Source organism: Neomonachus schauinslandi, chromosome 4 (assembly GCF_002201575.2).
Source record: "Neomonachus schauinslandi chromosome 4, ASM220157v2, whole genome shotgun sequence".
NCBI lineage: Eukaryota > Metazoa > Chordata > Mammalia > Carnivora > Phocidae > Neomonachus > Neomonachus schauinslandi.
In genome coordinates this window covers 171,016,914-171,042,302 of record NC_058406.1, presented here as the reverse complement: position 1 = coordinate 171,042,302, position 25,389 = coordinate 171,016,914, and the positions used below count along the sequence as shown (strand labels likewise).

The 25,389-nt window shown below is 37.8% G+C and overlaps 1 protein-coding gene across 2 annotated transcripts; it reads left to right on the top strand.

Moving 5' to 3' along the window:
* On the top strand, window positions 1–23,802 carry ZHX1 (zinc fingers and homeoboxes 1). Of its 2 annotated transcripts, XM_044914660.1 has the most exons (4): window positions 1–77; window positions 7,030–7,138; window positions 17,181–20,030; window positions 22,502–23,796. In XM_044914660.1, the coding sequence occupies exon 3, from the start codon at window positions 17,406–17,408 to the stop codon at window positions 20,025–20,027; it is 2,622 nt and encodes an 873-aa protein (XP_044770595.1). In that variant the 5' UTR covers window positions 1–77; window positions 7,030–7,138; window positions 17,181–17,405; the 3' UTR covers window positions 20,028–20,030; window positions 22,502–23,796. The 2 variants fall into 2 exon arrangements, with proteins under 2 accessions (XP_044770595.1, XP_021544447.1); XM_021688772.2 differs by lacking the exons at window positions 1–77; window positions 7,030–7,138 and adding an exon at window positions 13,074–13,198 and having other exon boundaries at window positions 22,502–23,802.
* Window positions 23,803–25,389: the final 1,587 nt, after the last annotated feature.

Here is a 25,389-nt window from a genome sequence, read left to right as displayed (position 1 = left end):
ACTCCCTGAAAAGTGCAGCCGGTTTGAAATGCAAGATGGCGGCGGCGGGGCGCTGAGAGGCGCGGCGGCCCCTGCAGGTAGCGGCGCGAGCCGGCTCCGGGACGAGTGGGCCGGGACGCCGGGGGACTGCGGGGGGGAACCGGCAGCGCAGAGCCCGCGAGCGGCGCGGCGGCCGGGGAAGGCGAGCGGCTCGCGGGCCGACCGGAGGAGGGCGGCTCCAGGGCAGAGACCCCGGGGGCTCAGCGCACTGGCGGCGGCGGGTGGCGAAGCGGCCGCGGCGCGGGGCGTCCGAGGGGGAGGGACCCGGCCTGCCTGCACCAGGGAATCGCCACCGAGGGACGGCCCCTGAGGCTCCTTCCCGCTTTCGGGGTGTCTGCGGCCGTGGACGGAGCTCGGGGTGCACTCTGTGAGGGAAAATCTCAGCCCCCGTCCTTACGAGAGCACTGAGCAACTTGGGACTGTTGAGGGGAGTGAAGACGGGGCCTCCAGGGGTTGTGGGGGGGCGGGAAGCGCCGCAGGGGCGGAGGAGCCCAGCGAGGTTGAGGGTCCTAGAGGAGGTCGGAAGGCCTGCCCTGAGGGGGCGCGTGGCCTCGTTGGGGACTGCCTCTCGGAGAGTAGGGAGCGATCCGCTTGCTGGAGCTGAACGCATTGGCATTGGGGTTGGAGCCCCGGGAAATCTTTCCGGGGAGGCTGTACCCCACTTCAGAGAAGGCTAGGCACCCATTTCGGGGCCAGGCCCTTCCCCACTTTGGGGCCAGACTCAGAATTGAGTCCTTAAGAACTGTATTCCGTTTTGAGGAAGACTGGGACTTAGAAGTTAATTGAAGAGAATGGAAACGTTATCCGTCCCTTTCAGAAGGGAGACAAGGGAGGCCGACCAGGGACTCCTCCGAGCCTCGGGGCCTAACGGGAACAATCTCCTAATCTTGGCCGGGGATGAAGGGCTGGGAAGGAGGTATGAGGGCGCAGGGAGCGGGGTCTAACGGCAGGGAAGAAGAGCCCGGGCGGATGCCCTTTCCCTGTGGATTTACACCAAAGTTCTAGGTAAAGGGACTTGACATTCTTTGTTTCGTGCATCTCCCTCCACCTCTCCCCTCTGTAGATAACAGTAAAGAAAGAGCAAAACCCCAAAGAAGGAGAAGGTTCCGCTTGATATCCTTAGTTTAGGTTAGCGAAGCAGCGAGCTCTGGCCAGGCTTCAATGAGAGAGACTCAGGGTAGGGGAAGTAGGAAGCGGGGAAAGGGGTGGATAGAGGAGGAATCCAGGGTAGAAATGGGGCAGAGTGGGAATTCCACAGAGCTTTTCTGTCATCACACCCCAGAGCTGAAGAAAAGCATGAGAAGGAGCTAATCTTTGTGGGGGAAAATGTTAAAAAAAGAAAAAAAAGAAAAAAAAAAAGGCTGATAGTTTGTAATGTGACTAGGTTGGAATTCCATGTAACTTGAAAAAGCAATTCTCTTAAAGGTTAAAAGGATAACAGAAACGGGGGAAATCACAGGATTGGGAGATACAGGGTTCACAGGGAGGAAGAAGCAGTTTTCCCTCCAGGAAGAGTGCCCATTTGTGGGTTTGGAGGGTACATGTGTACCCACCTACATAAGTGCTCCTTTAGATTCGTTGGTATTGGTCATTGTATCTCAGTCTTTGTCTGAAAGCTTTAACTTGTGTTGTATGTGTTACATGAATTATCTTTGTGTCTGAAAAATTATCCAAAAAAAATAAAAGTCGTTTGTTTTTATGCCATCAGGATGAATGGGAGTTGGTTTTAACAGGGATATTGGCCTTAGTATATCCATAGATTTAAAAAAATTTCTTAAGTAGCAATTCTGATTCTTGATTTCAAGCAAAAGAAATGTGGGTGCTGCCAAAGACAATAATGCATAACAGGATGTAAAAGGGCCCTCATGAATATTTTTTCCTCTTAATCTGTCTCTCCTTACTCTTAAGCATTTGAGGGCAAAGCTGACTAATCTTATGCAAAATCAAATGTAAAGTCTTGGGTTCTTTCAGTATAGAAATGATAGCATTTCACTTATCAGTGAATCGTTTTGTAGAAGTACCTCTTCAAATGCTTTATTTAATGATCAAGATTAAAATGAGAAAAAAAGAAAGTAAGACTTGGGTACCTGCTGACAGCTATGATTCATACAGATTTCTTGAACCATTCTAGTATTTTTAAAAGAGCTTTAATGTCTTTCATGGCAATGTCTTCTCAAACACATTTCAAGTATAAACTAGTTGAGAGCTGCACATTTGGAGTATTATTATACATGTGAGCTATTCTTTGGTTTCCCCAAAGTGCATGTAGCTCTAGTTTTGTATTCAGTTCTGAACAGATTAGGCTGGATGAACCAGAGTGGCACTGATGCCAGATGGTTTGAAAATATGCTAAGGCTGAAAACATAAATGTGCTTGTGCTGTGCTTATACTCATTAATAGTAGATTTCTTTCCCTTATAGCGAGCTTATTATTTCACTGGATGTGGAGGACAGTTCGTGAATGATGTAGCAATTATTTCACCTTTGGTGATACTTGTAAGGTTTTTTTTTTTTTTCAATAAATGTGAATAAAGTTTTACAGTTATTTTATTAGTGAACTTAATAGCGTAGGTGAGGTGGTTCATGTTGGAGATTTTCTCCCTTTTCTCCCTTATATTTTACAATAAGACTGAAAGGTGATGTTATAATGTATTTATATTTTCTTTCTTATAAGGTTAATTGGGCACAAAAAATGGGTTATTAGGGACTCAGTTTGCTGTAAATCATGGCTTTATATTTAAACGGAGATACTCTTAAAATTACTAAAATGATTAAAATGTAGCTGAGGAGATAACCATTTTATGTATATTGCATCATTGTGGATTTGGGCTCAAGAGACTCTACTTATTTGAATATTAGCAGTGTTAAACTTCAGTGCCTAAGCTAGGTTTCATTTTTTTTTTTATTTTTTAAAAGATTTTATTTATTTATTTGACAGAGAGAGATAGTGAGAGCAGGAACACAAGCAGGGGGAGTGGGAGAGGGAGAAGCAGGCTTCCCGCCGAGCAGGGAGCCCGATGGGGGCTCCATCCCAGGGCCCTGGGATCATGACCTGAGCCGAAGGCAGACACTTAAGGACTGAGCCACCCAGGCGCCCCCTAAGCTAGGTTCCTTAATATTCATTAATTTAGGGAGGTGTTCGGAAATATCTATTGCACTGTAGCCAGTGTAACACATTCACTTGTACTTCTAAATTTCTTCTAACTTAAAATCCTTCTAAATCATCCTATGTAATCTCAAAAGTAATTTAAATTACATTTACTTGAAGGGGGGAAAAAACTGTAATGCTAGCCTTTGAATAATAGCCAATGTTTCCATAATATTACTGATCTATTTTATTGTATCCTTGTTGCTGATATTTTTGTGGTTGTGAGTAACCAAATTTGAATGGCTGAAGCTGCTGAGTTAGATTACTAATCAGGATATACATTTGAGTTTACATTTTGGAGATCTGTATTTTATACAGTTAATTTTTAAAGTAAATTATGTAAATGTTTATGTATTTGTCAGGTTTTGACCTTAAAAGATACTTAATCTTTGCAGTTTATATTATCAGTATTCTATGATGTATTCAGGAGTTAGTAAGATGGTCTTATATACCTTTGATCCAAACAAAAATATAATGATATACTTCGGAAAAGAAGTTTTTATGAGCAGGTTAAGAATGACATTTATTCAAGGCAGTCAACATTTTTTTAAAAATATTTTATTTATTTATTTGACAGAGAGAGAGATAGCTAGAACAGGAACACAAGTAGGGGGAGTGGGAGAGGGAGAAGCAGGCCTCTCACGGAGCAAGGAGCCTGACACGGGTCTTGTTCCCAGGACCCTGGGATCACGACCCAGGCTGAAGGCAGACACCCAACGACTGAACCACCCAGGCCCCCCACAGTCAACATTTTTTACTTGTTTTTTTTTTAAGTAGGATCCACACTTAGCTCACGTGAAGCCCAACATGGGGCTTAAAGTCACAACTCTGAGATCAAGACCTGAGCTGAGACCAAGAGTCTGTTGCTCAACCAACTGAGCCACTCAGGCACCCAAGGCAGTCAAAATTTTTATGCAGGATTTTTGTTTTTAGTTTTTATATATAGATTTTTAAAAAATAGTATTCTCAAAGCCTATCTAAAAAACCAAAACATTAAAGTAGTAGCCATATACATATTATTTTAAATAAAAGAACTTTGTCATTAAATTTTAGTGATTTCATACTTCTCATAGGATTTCTGACTCCCTTTTCCACCTTCCTGAAGGTCTTTCTTTCTCTTTTTTTGGTTATTATGAAGAATGAAAGGAGATAGAAAGATTTTGATATTTCTTTTTTTTTTTTAAGATTTTATTTCTTTATTTAACAGAGAGACACAGCGAGAGAGAGAGAGAGAGAGAGAGCACACAAGCAGGGGGAGTGGGAGAGGGAGAAGCAGGCTCCCTGCTGAGCAGGGAGCCCGATATGGGGCTCGATCCCGGGACCCTGGGACCATGACCTGAGCCGAAGGCAGACGCTTAACGACTAAGCCACCCAGGCGCCCCAAGATTTGGTATTTCCAAGCACTTCGCTCATAATTATGTTCTTCTATACTAAGTCTATTCCTTTTTACCTTCTAATATTGTCAAAAAGAAATTTGTTTAAAACTTTGCTGGGTGTGGACTGTATTTGAAAGTGAGGAGGAGAGAACAATTTCTCTTCATGACTACAATAAGATGGTTTATGTCAGAGCTTTGTTAGTTCTGTGAAACACTTTTTAAAATGTGTCATACATTAATGATTCTCCTTGAAGCTAAGGTCAGAGGAAGTATGTGTATATTGGGGTGGAGGATATAAATTATGATTGATTAATGTCTACCTGTTAAAGCCAACTTGTTCTAGCATTGCTTAATATGCTCTAAGGTATGAAATGGAAAATAAAATTGATTGATTGTTGCCCAGACTTTAAAAATATTTTATAATGTCTTAACATTTAGCAAAGTTTATGTGAAGACTTCTTTATTGTATAACTTAAAGTTAATACCTTAAATAAAAGTCAGAAAAATCTAAGTGTGGACTCACTAAGTGCCAGAAAATATTCCAAACACTTTACACGTGTTATTTTAAATACATGTTAGTAGAGCCCCATTTTAGATGAGGGGGCGATGGCATAGACAGGCTAAGCCACTTGTCTAAGACCACACAGCTAGTAAGTGACAGAGCTGAGATTTGAACCCATGCAGTCTGGTTCCAAAGCCCAAGCTCTTCATCTTTATTTACAGTTCATCTTCTGCCAAAACAACTCATCTGTTTTATTATATAATGTATATGACTGAGATGACTTCTTTAATTTTTTTGAAGTTCATTCTAACCTTAAAATTTAAAAAGATACTTTGAGTTAGAAGTATTGTAAAATAATGTCAGTATCAGGAGCTGAAATAACATCAGGCAAGTATGCTTTTCATCCAGAAGTATCAAGGAGCTCATTTGTTGCTCCTGTAGTTGCCTTGTGCCTTTACATGTCTCAGCAGCTCTTCTCAAGAGACTCTCGTTCGGTAAAACATCTTGCAATTACTGTGTGATTCAAGAATGGATTCAAATAGGTTACCAATTTCCTATAATATTAATAATTCATTTTGGAAAATAACTTCCCGTCTTTGGCAGCTGTTTCCGATCTTCTCTTTTAGTCCACATCCTGTAGATGGATAGCTAAGGAGTTTCCAAACAAGGAGATACCAGGAAATGAAACTGTAGAATCCCAGGCTGCAGATAGCAGGATGCTCCACTGGGCCTACCAGGAAAATGCTCTTTTCCTTTTCATGAAAATAGTGTAGCTATTCAGCCTAAGCTTTAACTTAACCTAGAAGTATTTTACTAAAGGGTTGGGGTATTTACATTGTTTCTTAAGAGCCTCTTCATGAACATGTATATAAGAACAGAATCAAAGGATAAGGTGTTTGGAAGATCATCTTCCTTAATATTTATTCACTTGGTTTACAGAGTTTCAGTGCTTAAAGAACAACAGCTAAAATGCTTCAACCCTTCAAAAGTACTATTTACTGTTATTTATTAAGAGAAGCAATTACAGTTTTTATTACAATTTCCTGATTGGTTTAAGTACTCTGAATAATATGCCACAACATTTTTGGACACATATCTCAATTTTTGGAGAATGATTTTGTTTGATTGTACAGTCTGATGCTTCACAGTACACTGATTGAAAAGCCATTTGGTAGTAGCTTTCTTGCAAAAATGAAATAACACAGGTCATTCTATTAGATACCACATGCTTTGGGGTAGAATACCACTAGTTTATTTAAGTTGTATTGGCTTGTTGCCAGCATTAATAATCCACCCCATTCCAATTAATGTATTGTAAATTAGGATACAGATATCAGTGGGTTTATGTGTAAATATATAAACATACACCTCCTCCCACCTCTTAGTTTAACTAAATTGTCTTTCATAAGTTTTGTGTACTTAATATTTTACAATTCCCAATTTCTTCATCTCAGCTTTTATACTCAGACTGCATATATTTACATTTTGAATTTTTTTTTTAAGATTTTATTTATTTATTTGACAGAAAGAGACACAGCGAGAGAGGGAACACAAGCAGGGGGAGTGGGAGAGGGAGAAGCAGGCTTCCCGCTGAGCAGGGAGCCTGATGCGGGGCTCGAACCCAGGACCCTGGGATCATGACCTGAGCCGAAGGCAGACGCTTAGTGACTGAGCCACCCGGGCACCCCACATTTTGAAAATTTTTATTGAAAATAACATAATAGTGAAAACAGTATTTGGTGGTTTTATATAATATAAATAGAATTTTTGAGAATGTTTTAAATTTTGTGTTTCTTATTAATATTGGGTTTGGCATTTAAATGAGTCTTTTACAATTTCTATGAGGAAGTTAAATTTTTTTTTCAAAATTACATTTATTTTTAAAAAGTGAAGGCATAAACTTTAAAGTCCTAAGACTGGACTATATCTAGAATAATAAAGTGGTGACTTTTTTTTTTTTTGTAGGAAATGGCAGATAGGTACGTCAGACCTGTTGGTAATGATGGCCTGAGCTAAACACCTAATTTGAAGGGACACCCTCCGTGTCAAAGAACAGAATGCTGAAGAAGCTATGGCAAGTATGTGTTTTATTGTTTGGTTATGGTAAAACTCAGATCCTGAATATGCTTCCTTTAGATCCCATGATCCTATATTTGGCTAACGTCTTAAAAGCTTTTCTTAAAAAAGCAGCGCTTACTCTTGACACTTTGTTAAGAAATGTAATTTCAAACTTTAAAAATATAGGAGTATTGGCTGCTTTAATTTCAAAGGAAACAGCATCACACTTCATGATAAATCTATGTGGTATATTAATGATTGATTTTTCAATTAATATTTACCAAAATACACTGTGTATCAGGCACTGTACTGGTGCTGTGGTAACAGTGGGAAATAAGACGAATGAAGGTCATAAGGGCAGAGAACTTTAGGGTGGGAAATTGATCTAGAAATTTTACTGTTTTTTTACCTATATCCAGAAAAATGCTTCAGGACTTAAAATAACAATTCCTGAAAATGTATTTCCAATATATAGTCTACTAATAATAGTTAATTATAATTCTAAAAATTAGGATATTGATGATTAAATACTTTGTTTTAGGTTAAGCATGCCAGTATTTAAATACTTGAATATATTTGTACATAATTACTTTTATATTTTATTTAACTGGCATAAATTGGCTTTTATAAGAAGCATTAAATCACATACTATAGTGTTGAAATAGTTACACTTTAGTCCAATTGTTATTTTATTTTATTTATTTTTATTTATTTATTTGTCAGAGAGAGAGAGAGCACAAGCAGGGGGAGCGGCAGGCAGAACAGGCAGAGGGAGAAGCAGGCTCACCGCCAAGCAAGGAGCCCGATGTGGGAGTCGATCCCAGGACCCTGGGATCATGACTGGAGCCGAAGGCAGACGCTCAACTGACTGAGCCACCCAGGCATCCCTAGTCCAATTGTTATTTTAGATAATTCCAGCAAGTACTAGGAAAGATTTTTTTTTTTTTTTTAAAGATTTTATTTATTTATTTGAGAGAGAGAGAATGAGAGACAGAGAGCACGAGAGGGAAGAGGGCAGAGGGAGAAGCAGACCCCCTGCCGAGCAGGGAGCCCGATGTGGGACTCGATCCCGGGACTCCAGGATCATGACCTGAGCTGAAGGCAGTCGCTTAACCAACTGAGCCACCCAGGCGCCCAGGAAAGATTTTTTTTAAAAGATTTATTTATGTATTTTTGAGAGAGAGAGAATGGGAGTGTGTGTGCATGTGCACACACAAGTTGGGTGGGGTGGGGCGGGCAAAGGGAAAGAATCTTCAAGCAGACTCCCAGCTGAGTGTGGAGCCCAAACCAGGGCTTGATCCCACTACCCTGAGATCATGACCTGAGCCAAAACCAAGAGTTGGACACAATCGACTGAGCTACCCAGGTGCCCCAGATTCCATAGCTATTAATGTGGTGGTTCAACTTTCATTTTTTAAAAATTGTTAGAGTCCTTACAAGCTGACATTACCAATACCAATTACTATTATCTTTCAAAGTATTTTTTTTAAAGATTTTATTTATTTATTTGACAGAGAGAGACTCAGTGAGAGAGGGAACACAAGCCGGGGGGAGTGACAGAGGGAGAAGCAGGCTTCCCGCGGAGCAGGGAGCCCAGTGTGGGGCTCCATGTGGGGCTCGATCCCAGGACCCTGGGATCATGACCTGAGCTGAAGGCAGACACTTAAGGACTGAGCCACCCAGGGGCCCCTTGAATGATTACATCTTGACTGAAACATGTAACAGTTATTTTATAAATTGGGAAGGTAACAGACAGATGAATGGTTTTTCGGCCTCTCAATGATAATCTCACTTATAATCAAGAATAGCGTTCTTGTGTTAGACTGTGAAAGATTTAACATACCTCCTTGAGAAAAGTAGGGGAAAACTATTTCCAGCAAAACAATTATTTTGGGGTAATACTACAAACTTTAATAACAAAGATAGGAGATTTCTTTATAGTACTTATTTATGTATCACACTCAATATTTACATACCTACCTACATGCCAGCAGAAGGTAGAAAACCAGGATGTTAGTGTTGTAGAGACCTTTCAAAAAGACATTTCACTCCTCAAATCTGGAGTCAGTGCTTGCCAGGAGAAATCTGTCCAGCTTGGATTCTTCTTTTAATCTTTAGCAGTATTAAGGTTGGCTTTCTCAGGTGGAAAGAAAGCAGGTAGAGAGGATAGAATTTCTAAACCCTTAAGCCCTTAGTTTAGCATTAGCAAAAGGATCTTCTGAAATTAGATGATTTTTGGCCACAGTTTCTCCAGTGCTTTCCTTTTTATCACATTTACTCCTCTCTATATACACCTTGATACTTGAATTTTGATTGTCTTGAGACCATTTTGGTAGTTTTCTTGAGATTTATTTCTTAGGTAATGATTCTAGGTTACCATAATTCTTAAAAACATTTGCTGTGGGGGCGCCTGGGTGGCTCAGTTGTTAAGCGGCTGCCTTCGGCTCAGGTCATGATCCTCAGGGTCCTGGGTTCGAGCCCCGCATCAGGCTCCCTGCTCAGCGGGAAGCCTGCTTCTCCCTCTCCCACTCCCCCTGCTTGTATTCCCTCTCTCGCTTCTCTCTCTGTCGAATAAATAAATTTAAAAAACAAACAAACAAACAAACAAAAACATTTGCTGTGGATACAAATTTGGGTTGTCAAAGTTTTCATTTAATTTTTTTAAGAACTTGACCGTTGTTTCTAAGTATTTTTACATTTTGGTTTTGAGAAATGCCTCAAGTGTAAAAAGGCCAAAATTGTTTTGCTTTTTTTAGTTAAAGAAAGTGTCTTATTAGACACTTTTTTCTTTAACATGGTGGATATTCTTTGTTTTAATTTGACCCCCTTATTCTTTATTTCTGTTATTATTTCATGCAGTCTGTGATTTTGGTGGATTTGTAACTTTTAGTTTGAATACAAACATGTAAAAATAAGTATTTTCAGTTGGCTAAATAGAACTCAGAGAATAAGAAGTGAAACTAAATAGAATACAGAGTTCTAAGAATTCTCAGAATAGGTATGAATACATATCCCAAAGGATTATCAGTTTATATTTTAGCTACTCTGAGAACAGTTTTTAGCTAGTACCAGCTCAAAACTAACATAATCCTTAAAAATTATAGTTATTTTATGTGTTCATATTTGACTAAGAATTGGTAAGAAAGTTGTTTTTTATTCACATAAAATCTTACCGATATAATATGCTTTTGTGGCTAACGAAGCAAATAAATTGTTGTCTGTTAATAATTTAATTTGAAGTACAAGACAGCCAAAAAAAATAGAGGCATGGAAATTCAGTATAGTTATGGCTCTGCTTAACTATAAAAAATTTTAGACTTTTTGTAGCACTAAGCATAGAATTTGAAACAATTTACTATTTATAGTGTATCACATTGAGAACTTATTTTTTAATCTCTTTAAAAATGTAGAACACCATTAGAGTACAGTTCTCTCCAGGAATAGAAAAATAATGATTCTAAGTTCAGATTTGCATTTCCTGTTTTTACAGGAACACTTTTCTCCTGAATTTCACTGCAGGACTAATTCTGTGAATGAATTTATGTCCCTTCTTTTTTTTAAAAAATATTTTATTTATTTATTTGACAGAGAGAGAGAGAGAGAGCACAAGCTGGGGGAGAAGCAGAGGGAGAGGGAGAGGCAGGCTCCCCGCTGGGCAGGGAGCCCAACGTAGGGCTCGATCCCAGAATCCTGGGATCATGACCTGAGCTGAAGACAGTCGCTTAACCAACTGAGCCACCCAGGTGCCCCTCCCTTGTTTCATTCTTAAACAGTCCACAAATTTAGACATATACTACTGATACATAAAGCTGATTTGTTACAACAGAATTATAGGTGTTGGTAAATATTTGTTGAATATTCATTGCTATCTTTTATTTTATTTATTTTTTTAAAGATTTTATTTATTTGAAAAAAAAACAAAAAAAAGATTTTATTTATTTGACAGAGAGAGATAGTGAGAGCAGGAACACAAGCAGGGGGAGTGGGAGAGGGAGAAGCAGGCTTCCCGCTGAGCGGGGAGCCCGATGCAGGGCTCGATCCCAGGACCCTGGGATCATGACCTGAGCTGAAGGCAGGCGCTTAATAACTGAGCCATCCAGGCACCCCTCATTGCTATGTTTTAATAAATAGAATGGTCTATATATGAAGATGTTTTAATATTCTAATGACTAAGGTAATTTTATTAGTAAGGATTTTACCATTGGAAATAATCTACTATAAAGTAAACGCAGTTGTTCTTTATAACTCCTCTATAAATGAGTGTTTAATGAAGTAAAATGTTATAATACACAATTTTAAAGGTTTTTTTTTTTTTCCAGCAAATATGAATGAGGCCTTGATAGGCAATGTGTTGGGCCCTGGGGATATATAGTAGAGAGCTAAGTAGACATTCTTTTTGACCATGTAAGAACTGCTGTTAGGATTGTCCCCAGTTTTTATACTGTGATAAAATGAATTTTACTTTCATTAAATGCTTTTCTGTAGAGAAACTTTGTTGTCATTATTTTGATGAATTAAGAATCATGAATTGTTTAAGGAGTATCCTACCCTCAGAAGAAGAGTCAGGATGCAGATAGAACCATGGAAATTGGCTTGACCTAGATCCATACGCTGCAGATTCTGAGTGCACTTGAGGATTCATAGAACTAGCTTGACTTCTCAGACCATGGAGCGGCTCCCAAAAATGTATGGAAAACACTTGAATGTTATACATACTCAGAGATTTCTGCTTCCCCTGAAGAAAAACCTTTATGTAGCACATGTTTTTTCCTTAAAAGTAGAAAGTAAACTTTGTTTCCAACTCTAGACAAATGACCATCGGAATATTCTAGTCTATTTGCAATTTTAAGGCCTTGAAATTGTTTGTTGTATTTTATAATAAAGCAATGTTATAATAATATTAAAGAAAATTTGTAAAGAGCACACATAAATAAAAATTTTACCCATAATCTCATGTGAATATTTCATTTCTATATATTCTCATCTAGTTTTTTCCATATGCCTACGTATTTTCCCATAGTTACTTTATAGTTAATAGGCAGATTTTGTTCTGATTTTTAAAAAATTTAACAGTAAATGGGTATTTTTTCATATTCCTACACTTGATCTTAAGCCAAAAGACTGAGAAGCGATTTTTTCATATTCCTTAATTACTCTTGATTACCATTTTTTAATGATCATATAACAATTGATCAGATTAGGGTTTTTTTGTTTTATTTTGTTTTTACCATTTTTCTACTGAAAATCGCTTTCAAATATAATTATATTTATAGTGCTGGATGCATTTAGAGCATAATTTTTTATCTTATTGGCAGTCTTCACTTTGTGTTTTAATTGCAAAGCCACCTAGCTAGCTACTCAGTTGTGCAACTGAACTCTACCCCTTTTTACAGGTAAATAGTGCAAGGTTCCCCAAATTGATTTTGAGCTCTGTTTTTATTTGACCTTCAAGTAGGGGATGAGATGCCTGTCAGCTAATAGCGATTTCTGCATGGCAATTTTCCTGTCTCAGCTGCACTGCACTTTAATGATAAAAGGAGATAAATTGGACCCACACCAAAGAAATTCTTATACTTTTTACCCTTTCCGCTTTTTCATTCAATTTGTGTGCCTTGTCAGCTGATTAAATTGCTCGAGAGAGAGAGAGAGAAAGAGGATAATACTAAATAAGTGGTATTCATCTCCCAAAAGAATTTTTCAGAGACTGGAAAATAACATTAATTAGGCATCTACTGTGCATCACAGTGTGTGAAGCATTTTTATTTCGTCGGCCTCTGAGGTGGATAGCACCCTTCTTATTTTCTCCAAGGCAACCTTTTCTGCTTCCTCTCTAGAAGCCTCCTGCAGTGTGCTCATAGAGTTCCTGATACTTCCTCTCTCATTGCATTGATCACAGTTATTTTAAGTGATAATTTACTGCCTGTTTTTCTTACTCAACTGCTAGTACCTGACAGACCTGAGGCAGTCGGTCACAGTCATCGCCGTAGGGTACTACCTAACACAGTGCCTGACCCATGGTTGGCATCCAACAAATAGTTGTGTGAATTTGTTGAAATGAAGAATCTTGGTTTTAGAGGTGAGAAAACTTAGGTTGATACTGAGTAACTTCTATAGTCACTGAACCACTGAGTGACAAAGGAGACTCCAGAACCTGTGGTTTGATCCTATATCACAGCGCCTCTGTGAATGTATTCCTCTGGGCCTGGGTTTCTTCTGTCATAAAAATGGGGTATTTGTACTGAGTTCCCTGCTTCCCCCCAAATCATGTCTTTATATAATCGGGACCATGAGGATGCCTTTGCGCTTTGGCCTATTTTTGAGCTGTATACATTATAGTAGAACTGAGCCATTGGACCAAATCTTGAGCTTCTTTTGGGAATTCTGTCTCCCTTTAGAAATACGTTAAATAATATAGTGACTCTGGTTTTGTTAGGTAAATGTAAACAGTTTCAGGAGTAAAGTGGGAAGAGTGTTTGTCGGGTCTGTGTATTTGGGTATAGAAGTAACCTGAGCTGAGGCCATCTTTAATACCCAAGATAATCAGATTTGAGTGTTGCATTACTGAAGACTTTTTTTTTTTAAAGTTTCTCTTTTAAGTAGCTTATTTAAGTTTATATTGCCAAAACCAGTGCTTTCAAAGGAAAACACACAATGGTGCATATACATCATTAGATTGTAAAATAACCTATGAATATTTTGTAATTTTTACGACTTTAGCAAAAAATATTTAAGCTTTTAAATAGGACGATAAAGGGGTCTTAGCTCCTCAAGTTTATATAATCCTCAAGTTCTGTATCTCTTATTAGTACTGGCTACTCTCTTCTACCCCTGGGTGCCCAAGCCCTGCCTTCTACAGTGAAACAACCTGAAGGACACATTAAATTCACTTTAGATTAGTTTTCAAATTTCATGGCTCAGCAGTGGTAAGCTGAGAAGGATTTTTGGTGACACTGATACACTGTCTTGAAAGTAGTTAAGTTTTTAAGGCACAGGCTTTCAAACACATCTCAGAACCCTTCAGAGGTAGAAGTAGGATTTGTAGGATCCGTGGGATGCGGTCAGGAAGTAGGTTAGCCTTTCTACTTCTCCAGCCAGACAGCTGTTCTTTTCTCTGTTTTGCCCCAAGGCTTCTCATAGAATTTTATTTGAAGAAAGGGCTCTGCTGCTTACAACAAAAAGTTTGAAAACCATCACTAAGGAAAGGTAGCTTCAGAAAAAAACCTATCTTTGATTTTTAACTATTAGTATACTCCCAATTAAATATAATCTGAGATTCTAGGAGAATAACAGTTACAAAATAGCTTACTCCCTTGCCTTTCAACAGTTCTCCTTCACGGCCAAAAATGTGGGTGCTGCTCATTTGTTGCTCTTCCTTACTTCAAACTATTTGAGGAATTCCCTATTTCTAATGACAAAAAAATGATCAAACAGCTATACTAGCACTTGAACAAAATAGTTAAAATCCTACTGAATTGAATAGGAGAGATGGCATTAGCTTAGTGTATAATATTTAGTTAAGAAATAGTTCTAAATATCAGTGATTTCCTCATATTCCCTTAGAGATCAGAGGCTTTTTCCAGAGGGGAGGAATGACACCTTTTGAGAATAGGGATTCTTTGAGAATAGGATACTTTTTATTTTATAATATGGGAAATTTGGTGATGTTTCTCCTTTTCCTGAGTCAGTATATCTCCTCATACGGACCAGGTTTTGCTTTGTAATCTTTAAACTTTTTCTCCTCACTTCAGCTAGGACAAGGATTATACTAATAAATGAAAATAGTTCTAATTTTTGGTAGAAAATAAATGAGACCACTTAACTCATTTTAGTCATTTTCCTTTGGGTTAGACTTCAGAAGCACACTGCCTTTCATTGATGTAGCATTAAAATTTTATTTCAAATATTTGTGTACAAAATTATTAAAATGTATGTGTATGAGCATGATTCACTTTTTCTTGATAAGTCATGGTCATTCTTGTGAATTTCAGCTACTGTTCTCTGTGGTGATGCTCTCAGGGCATGTTGAGTTGCTTTTTTTTTATTTCAATTTTTTATTTAAATAGTTAACATATATGATTATATTAGTTTCAGGTCTAGAATTCAGTGATTCATCACTTAAATACAACACCCAGTGCTCGTCACAACAAGTGCCCTCCTTAATCCCCATCACCCATTCAGCCCATCCCGCACATCCCTCCATCAACCCTCAGTTTGTTCTCTATTGTTAAGAATCTCTTATGGTTTGCTTCCCTCTCCTTTTTTTTTTTTCCCTTCCCCTATTTTCATCTGTTTTGTTTCTTATTTTTTTTAAGATTTTATTAATTTATTTGAGAGAGAGACACACACACACACACAGAGAACATGAGTTAGGGGGGAAGAGGAAGAGGCAGAGGGAGAAGCCAACTCCCCGCTGATGCGGAACTCGATCCCAGAACCCTGGGATCATGACCCGAGCCGAAGGCAGACACCCAACCAGCTGAGCCACCCAGGTGCCCCCCTGTTTTGTTTCTTAAATTCCACATATAAGTGAAATCATATGGTATTCATCTTTCTCTGACTGACTTACTTCGCTTAGCATAATACCCTCTAGCTCCGTCCATGTTGCTGTAAATGGCAAGATTTCATTCTCTTTGATGGCTGAGTAATATTCCATTGTATATATACACCACATCTTCTTTATCCATTCATCAGTCGATGGACATTTGGGCTTTTTCCATAATTTGGCAGGGCATGTTGAGTTTCATAGGACTGTTTTCCTATTCATTCTAGTTCAAGTTAATAAACATTTAGTGAGTCCCTCCTTCTAGGCTTTTTGTATGCAGAGGGGATACAGAAATGAATGAGAAGTCAGCCAAGATAGAAGAATATTAGATTGAAGATACAAAGGTCCTTGGAAAACTGAGACTCACCTATAGTAAGGAGATCAGGAGTATGGATAGGTTGTAGGTCAGAAATGTAACACTCCTTTGCCACAATTCGGTAAGTACTAGACTAGAAGATGAACCGAGGGGAAGGTTGGATCCAAGTTAAAGGGAGAGATCTATAGGACAGATAAAGATCATCACAGAGCATGCACAAACAAGGCTCCTACCATAGGGAACAGCCTCCATTGTGTGCCCCTGGAACAGCAATTGTGTCTACTGTGCCCAAAGCATAAGAAATAGGAGTCAGGAGAGAGATGTCAGGAAGTTGAGGTTGAGGGCAAGTGTGAAGAGAACTACACGTGGCTTAAGGAGTTGGGCTTCATTCTTCCAGCACTGGGGAAACTTTACGTCAGGAAACTGATATGATCAGATATGTTTTATAAATCCTGGTAGCATTGTGGAGAATGATTAAGAATAATGTTTCTAGGGGCTCCTGGGTGGCTCAGTTGTTAAGCATCTGCCTTCAGCTCAGGTCATGATCCCAGGGTCCTGGGATCGAGCCCCGCATCGGGCTCCCTGCTCCGTGGGAAGCCTGCTTCTCCCTCTCCCACTCCCCCTGCTTGTGTTCCCTTTCTCACTGTGTCTCTCTCTGTCAAATAAACAAAATCTTAAAAAAAAAAAAAAGAATAATGTTTCTAAGACTTTGATCATTCATACCCATCTTTGCTGCTTCTGTCGTACTTGGCTATGTTACTGGAATGATAAAACAGACTAGTAGGAGGAAGAGGACATAAGTGATGGGTTGAATTTCTTATACACTTAATGGCCATAGTCTCTGGGTACCTGTGACTGCTTTTTATAGTTTTAAATTTCCTCCCTTGTTAACAGATTATCATTTCACATTGATAATAGCGTGCTTGCCAAAGCAGACTTTTCTCCCACTTCCCTGTCAATATAGAGGTGGCTGAAAAATCCAAGTAAAGAGGCCTGGGGGCTGACCATGAGTACAGTATGTGACCTTCAGTGATTTGGCTTGGAGACATGTATTTTGATCCTTAGAGGACTTTTTTCCTGGTTCTGGTCTTATTCTAGATCTTTATAACTGAGCTATCCAACAACTTCATGTAAGTGAAATATAACTGCAGTTTGTTTAAAAGATCATAATCACACATTTTTAAATTTATTTTAATGTAGGTAATTGGAGTTGTGCTTCAAAAATTTCAGCAGTTCAACAGTATTTTATCTGCCAACAATAAGCTCTTTACTTGATTGCACCATGAAAAAGCTGCTAATGAAACTTGTTGAACACAAAAATGGACTTGAAGAACCAAAAGCCGTTGTTTTCAAATGAAGAATACTGAACGGTTTTAAGCCTCAATGCTTTTTAATCACCACTGAGATTTTCCTCATAACATCAGAATGGCAAGCAGGCGAAAATCCACAACACCCTGCATGGTCCTTGCCAGTGAACAGGATCCAGACCTCGAGTTGATATCAGATTTGGATGAAGGTCCTCCTGTACTTACACCTGTAGAAAACACCAGAGCAGAGAGTATCTCAAGTGATGAAGAAGTTCATGAATCTGTGGATTCTGACAATCAGCAAAATAAAAAAGTTGAAGGTGGCTATGAATGTAAATATTGTACTTTTCAAACCCCAGATCTAAATATGTTTACTTTTCATGTGGATTCGGAACACCCCAACGTAGTGCTAAATTCATCCTATGTTTGTGTCGAATGCAATTTTCTTACCAAAAGGTATGATGCACTTTCTGAGCATAATCTGAAATATCACCCAGGAGAAGAGAATTTTAAGTTGACTATGGTGAAACGAAATAACCAGACAATCTTTGAACAGACAATAAATGATCTGACTTTTGATGGTAGTTTTGTTAAAGAGGAGAATTCAGAGCAAGCTGAACCTACAGAAGTTTCTTCTTCAGGAATATCTATCAGTAAAACTCCAATTATGAAGATGATGAAAAATAAAGTGGAGAACAAACGGATTACAGTTCACCACAACTCAGTTGAGGACGTTCCTGAAGACAAAGAGAATGAAATCAAACCAGACCGTGAAGAAACTGTGGAAAATCCAAGTTCTTCAGCTTCTGAATCGAATACAAGTACTTCCATTGTGAACAGAATACATCCGAACACTGCCAGCACAGTGGTGACCCCAGCAGCAGTCCTTCCTGGGTTAGCACAGGTGATAACTGCTGTATCAGCTCAGCAGAATTCCAGTTTGATTCCCAAAGTCTTAATCCCCGTTAATAGCATTCCCACCTACAATGCTGCATTGGATAACAACCCCCTTTTGCTTAACACCTACAACAAATTCCCTTATCCAACAATGTCAGAAATTACTGTTCTTTCTGCTCAAGCAAAATACACGGAGGAACAGATCAAGATATGGTTTTCAGCCCAACGCCTAAAACATGGTGTTAGTTGGACCCCTGAGGAAGTAGAGGAGGCCAGAAGGAAACAATTCAATGGAACAGTACACACTGTACCTCAGACCATAACTGTTATTCCTACACACATTTCCACAGGGAGTAATGGTTTACCATCCATTTTACAGACATGCCAAATAGTTGGTCAGCCAGGTCTGGTCCTCACACAAGTAGCTGGAGCAAACACCTTGCCGGTCACGGCACCTATAGCCTTGACCGTGGCGGGGGTTCCAAATCAAACAAATGTACAAAAAAGTCAGCCACCTGCCGTGCAGCCAATTGCAGAAACAAAGCCAGCCACAGCAGCAATCCCACCTTCCCAGCTCGTCAAACACGAAACCACAGCGGCAAACCCTGATTCATTTGGCATTCGGGCAAAAAAGACTAAAGAGCAACTGGCCGAATTGAAAGTCAGCTACCTTAAAAATCAGTTTCCCCACGATTCAGAAATTATCAGACTTATGAAAATCACAGGCCTGACTAAAGGAGAGATTAAGAAATGGTTTAGTGACACAAGGTACAATCAGAGAAATTCAAAGAGTAATCAGTGCTTACATCTCAACAATGATTCCTCCACCACTATTATTATAGACTCCAGTGATGAAACCACGGAATCCCCAACTGTTGTTACTTCACAGCCTAAACAATCCTGGAATCCTTTTCCTGACTTCACTCCCCAGAAGTTTAAAGAGAAGACCACAGAGCAGCTTCGTGCCCTTCAGGCGAGTTTTCTCAACAGCTCTGTCCTCACAGATGAAGAATTAAATAGGTTAAGAGCGCAAACCAAACTTACCAGGAGGGAAATTGATGCTTGGTTTACAGAGAAGAAGAAATCAAAAGCTTTAAAGGAAGAGAAAATGGAAATAGAGGAAAATAATGCAGGTAGTTCCAAAGAAGAAGCCGGAGAAACTTCTCCCAGAGATGAATCTGGTGCACCTAAGCCAGGGAGTACAGGCAAGATCTGTAAAAAAACACCCGAGCAGTTGCACATGCTTAAGAGTGCTTTTGTGCGAACGCAGTGGCCATCGCCAGAAGAGTATGACAAGTTGGCCGAAGAGAGCGGGCTTGCTAGAACAGACATTGTCAGTTGGTTTGGGGACACCCGTTATGCTTGGAAAAATGGAAACCTAAAATGGTACTACTACTATCAAAGTGCCAACTCAAGTAGTATGAATGGTCTGTCCTCCCTTCGGAAAAGGGGGAGAGGGAGACCCAAAGGAAGGGGAAGAGGAAGACCACGTGGGCGGCCAAGAGGAAGCAAGAGAATGAACAACTGGGACAGGGGGCCATCACTCATAAAATTTAAAACTGGAACTGCAATACTTAAGGATTATTACCTGAAGCACAAATTTCTTAATGAGCAAGACCTTGACGAACTCGTGAACAAATCACATATGGGCTATGAGCAGGTCAGAGAGTGGTTTGCAGAAAGACAGAGAAGATCAGAGTTGGGTATAGAATTATTTGAGGAAAATGAGGAGGAAGATGAAGTTATTGATGATCAGGAAGAGGACGAAGAAGAAACAGATGATAGTGACACTTGGGAACCCCCACGACATGTGAAGCGGAAGCTTTCTAAATCAGATGACTGAAATGTAAGTTTTTAATCTGAGTGTATATTCATCAACCACATACATTTAGAATAGTCCCCTTGTATCTGACACCTTCACTTTTGACAGTTTTTTCTAAAATGGTTTTCCTTTTAGCTAATAAGAGGACTAGGGACAGTGACTGTGGCCAAGAGATATGTGATCGTTATGAGTGGTCTGATTATTATGATTGTTACATTTATTATGTAGAATTTAATGCTGCTTTAATTATTTACTTTTTTATATAAAATGTTTTTTCACTTTGTTTTAAGGGAAAGTTGCCCATTCTCAGAGAAGGGAGACTGGTGGTGGGGGGGATTCACAAATACTAAAGATAACTAAAATGTATTGCTTGCAACCCTCCTTCACTAAAGCTTCATTTTTTGCCTATTTAAGGAAAGAATTCAAAAACGAAAACTAAAAAGAAGGGGAAAAGTGTACCGAAGGACAGACTTACCACAGGGGTGAGGATTGCTCAGTTTTAGGAAACTAGGTGAAAAATGGGTATCTTTTTTTATTCATTGTATTGCCCCCGAACTATTAGGTTTTTAACTAGAGTTTAAAATGCTTTATGTGTTAAAATTATTCAGTAATTTTTTTGTTGAAAGCCAAAGGTCTGTTTTAGGCTCTGTGTAAATTCATATTTGCTTAGATGGCATCTGTTTTTGAAAACTGTGATATAAATTATTTCTGTCTTAGAGATCAAAAGGTAAATAACAGATTTGATATTAAATTAACTCATTTGCCTAAAGTGTCTTTTCATTCTCTGATAGAAAATAAACCTGCTACCAGCAGAAACATTGTATTTGGTTAAAAATACATCTCTTGCTATAAAAGCACGAGTAAATATGCTTTAAATCTGAAAGGTTTGGCATGTTCCTTAAATTTTAATTCTTTTATAGATTGAATTAATTGAAATTTCACTGTAGCTGCAAATCAGATACCTGATTTGGAGTTAGGACTTCAATTCTTAATACTTTTAGAATTTAATAGCATAGTTCTATTCTTTTCTACTCTCTGTTTTGGAGTGTTCTAGGATAAAACTATATTGAGAATAACACACTTGTTTTGAAATGTTTGTATATGTCTATCAGTAGTCCAAAGCATTTTATTATCAGAAATTACTCTGGTGTTCTCAAACAGTAAAGAAGGAAACGAGACATAGATCCTTATTATCATATGAGCCTATTTACTTACTTTCTTAGCTGTTTGCATCCCTACCCATCCTCTACTTTTATGCTTTGTTATTCTGCGCAGTATTTCCTTAACTCCCCCATGTCTTCCTTGCTGCTTTTATTTATTTTTGCTAAACAATTATTTATAGAGAGCTTAATATGTACCAGGCAATTTTCTTATTGCTTAGCAGTCCTTTTCCAGGCTTTCTTTTCATTAACATTTTTTTTCAAGCAGAAAAACAGATGAAACTAAAAATGCACCTATTTGAGAGTAAATCTCACTGCAGGTTATAGAGCATAATGTAAGTCACAGGAAGTTAAACAGTTTTGTGTAGCTTTATCCTAGAGTACAACCCTCCGCTTCCTAATGTCAGAAATTTTCAGAACAGGCTTTCTTCTGACCCAGATGCATAAAATATTTTTAACAGGCATTTTTTTAATTGCTAAACACAAGAATCCTCACTCAGCCAAAATTAAATCAACAAATGTGTTGCTGCAGTGAATTGTCCCTGTGGTTGTAGTAACCTCAGCAGTGATTCTGCAGGGAGCTGCAATCTTTTAAAAATAATGGGAACTTTTTTGTAGTTTTGACTTTAAGTTTGTGTGGATAATTCTCATGTTCTATAGTGATACTCTAATGGATACTATGATCAAAAAAATACATACAAAGCCACAGTTTTCAAAAAATTGTATCATATATGTTAGACATGCACTTTCATGGTACATATTCAGGCATGCCTTTTTTAAAATATTCAAAAGTCTAAAATTATAAAATACATTAATTAGTAAGTTACTGTTGGCTTAACAAAATGTTTCATCTTATAAAAGGATTCACCATAAGTTTCCTCTTAATAGCTATTTCTTCACTTAAATACGGTTCAGTTTACCAAAAATAAGTAACCAGAATTTTTCCAAAATAGTTATTGCAAAAAGTGAAATACATATATATCTTTTGCACAAGCCAGACTTGTATATAAATAGAAAAAATTACAAAAGCCTTTAGATTTCAGTCTGTTTATTACAAAAACTGACAGTGAAATATATACTTCCTACTAATAATTGTTTTTATAAATTATTACATATAGGTGAAAATGTCTATATGCAGAACATATACATAGGAGTTGCACACAAACTCTAGTGCTTTAAATAAGATGTATATAACAAGTGATCTCAGTGTTAATAAGCAAATACAGAGGATGTATTTTCATGGCTAATTGGTATAATTTTTGTTTCGTAACTGGTAAACATTAAAATATGGTTTTCTTTAAAATTTTAGTTTTTTATTATGTTTTTCTTTTATAGCTGCCTAAAACGTTGGAGGAGAATCAATTCTTCAATGCAAGATGTCTGATTTACTGTGAGTGGGCCCAATCTTTGATGACACTGAAAACGTTTTGGGGCATACACATTCTCAAAAAATAGGATCCAATATCCAAAAGAAATGGAACTTAATGTTGTGCCAAAGTTAAACTACTGCATTTGGCGGAAGTTCTGCAATGTAAATAGAACACTAATTAAACAACTTGTAAAAATTCGAATTTTAATATAGTACATTTTTATTCTGATATGATTCCTAGACTTTCTGAGGGGGTTTAATGACCACTAGAGCTTGTCCTCATATTTTGTCCAGCTTAATACTGTATGTCTAGTAAGATGGGCCTTATTGCCTGTATTCTTTGATATGTGATTAAGCTTATAGCTTTGAGTGACCAAACATTTTACAGAGTAAAAATTGTTAGAAACAGGAAAAAGAAAAACCTGATTTATTTCTATGTCTTATTTATCAGGCCCTGCACTAAGATTAAAATTTGTGTGTGGGCTTGTACAATTTCAATGTAAGTGAAAAAAACAGCCTATTGACACATGTTGAAACAGTAAGATTTTGTGATATCATTGGCCCTTAATGATTGATCTTTAATTGAACACATTCATGGATACCACTATTACTCTGTAATAATCTGTTCATTTTTTTATTAGAAGCTGAATTTGCTTTGTATTAAACTAAAGATAATCAATAGTGAAGAAGGAGAAGAAAATGGCATAAGAATTTGGATAGGGTGAAACTCTGAAATATTTTACCAAAAATGTGAAGAAGAACCATATAGTACATATATACTTAGTGTTTTCTTACAATCATAGAAATCAGAAATGTTTGTACAGGTATCAGATCAGAATTTTCAAGAATTATCTTTCAGGGAAATTCTACTTTATGTAGCAATTTCAGTGAAGAGAGAAAAAATTCTGAACTGATCATAATGAGTTAAAGGTTAGCTTTTCACTTATGAATCATGGGAGTGTTAACTGTTAACTCTTGCCGTATCAGGAGACTGAAAGTTCATACTAACTTATAAACGTTGTAAAGACCGGTGCTGTTCATTCATGTTGAGAAGGACCCTTTTTTTGTGACTACAGGATTGTTTTTCAAAATGTGCTTTCTTCATAGAAAAAATGTTCAGTTTAATTAGCTCTGGATTTTAAAATGTTTTTCTGAATGACCGGATGTAGTGGGCTTGGCCAGTTTCTTTTGTCTAATTTAATGAATAATATTAAGCTCTTGTTTTTACCTAAATGTTTGTCAGCTAATGAAATGGTATGAAAAAGCCACCCACAAAGCCAGCTGTCTGAGTGAAGAAATCAGCTAAATTGCAGCATTTTGGAATTACTAATAAAGCTATAGTTAAAAAATAAAAAGTTTATAAAAATGAAAGCAGCATGCATATTCAAGGCTTTTTCATACTACTGTTAACTTTTTTAAGAAGAAGCAATGTAAAGACTGTAACAATTTAATGCACTAAACTGTTCTTTCTTTTACACATTCAAAAACTTCTTAAAGCACTCTGTATTATAATAATTAAATTGCTCCCTTTTTTAAACCATTGCTAATGTGGTCTGAGTTTTGTTTGACAATTTTCATATTTTCAAATTTGAAATGTCAAGTATTGGAAATGAAGCCTTTGAATAATACATTTATATTATGTTTCCCTTGCAATATGTCAACTTCGTATAGCCATAAATAACTAGTAGTAATTTTCCCCTCTGTCTCTTTTATAAATTGGTACTTCATTCTGCTCTGATGTTTGCTAGCTTTTAAATATATTTATTTGACAGAGCAAAATTCCTCTTCTCCCGGTTGATTATGTCCTTCAATACAGAATAAAAGTTAGCAGCAGTTAGTAGTTTTCAGTGATTTTTTTCCCATTTTATTAACTGAGTTTTTAAAAAACTGTGGTAGAATACACATAACAAAATTTGCTACTATTTAGGTGTATGATTCAATGGCATTAGTTATGTTCACAATGTTGGGCAACTATCACCACTATTTCCAAAACTTTTTCGTCATCCCAAACAGAAACTCTATAACCATTAAGCAATAACTCTGCATTCCCCCTTCCCCCCTGCCCCTGGTAACCTTTAATCTACCTTGTTTCTATGAAGTTGCCTATTCTTGATATTTCAAGGAAGTGGAATCATACAATACTTTTCCTTTTGTACCTGACTTATTTATCATGTTTTCAAGGTGCATTCATGTTGTAGTATATCAGAACTTTGTTCCTTTTTTTTTTTTTTTTTTTAAGTAGGCTCCACGACCAGCGTGGAGCCCAGCGTGGAGCCCAGCATGGAGCCCAGTGTGGGGCTTGTACGCACAACCCTGAGATCAAGACCTGAGCCAAGATCGAGAGTTGGACGCTTAACCAACTGAGCCACCCAGGTGCCCCTGTTCCGTTTTAGGGCTGAATAATATTCCAGAGTGTATCTGTGTTTTGTTTTGTTTGAGTATAGTTGCCACACAGTGTTACATTAGTTTCAGGTACACAGCATAGTGATTCAACAGCCCCATGTGTACATTTTGTTTATTCTTCTGTTGATTCTTCTGTTATCTATTCTTCTGTTTATCTATTCTTCTGTGACAGACACTTGGGTTGTTTCTACCTTTTGGCTAGAAAAATGCTACAGTAAACATGGGCATATAAGTATCTGTTTGAATCTCTGTTTTCAGTTCTTTCAGATATATATCTTGGAGTAGAATTGCTGAATCAAATAGTTATTCTATGTTTAATTTTTTGAGGGACCATCAAACTTTTCCACAGTGACAAAATGTTTTCCACAGTGTCTGTAACCATTTTACTCCACCAGCAACATACAAGGGCTCCAGTTTCTCTGTATCCTTACCAACACCTTTTATTTTCAGT

What these genes read in the sequence shown, in the direction of transcription:
- ZHX1 (XM_021688772.2), top strand. Translation starts at nt 17,406, where the DNA reads ATGGCAAGCAGGCGAAAATCCACAACACCCTGCATGGTCCTTGCCAGT.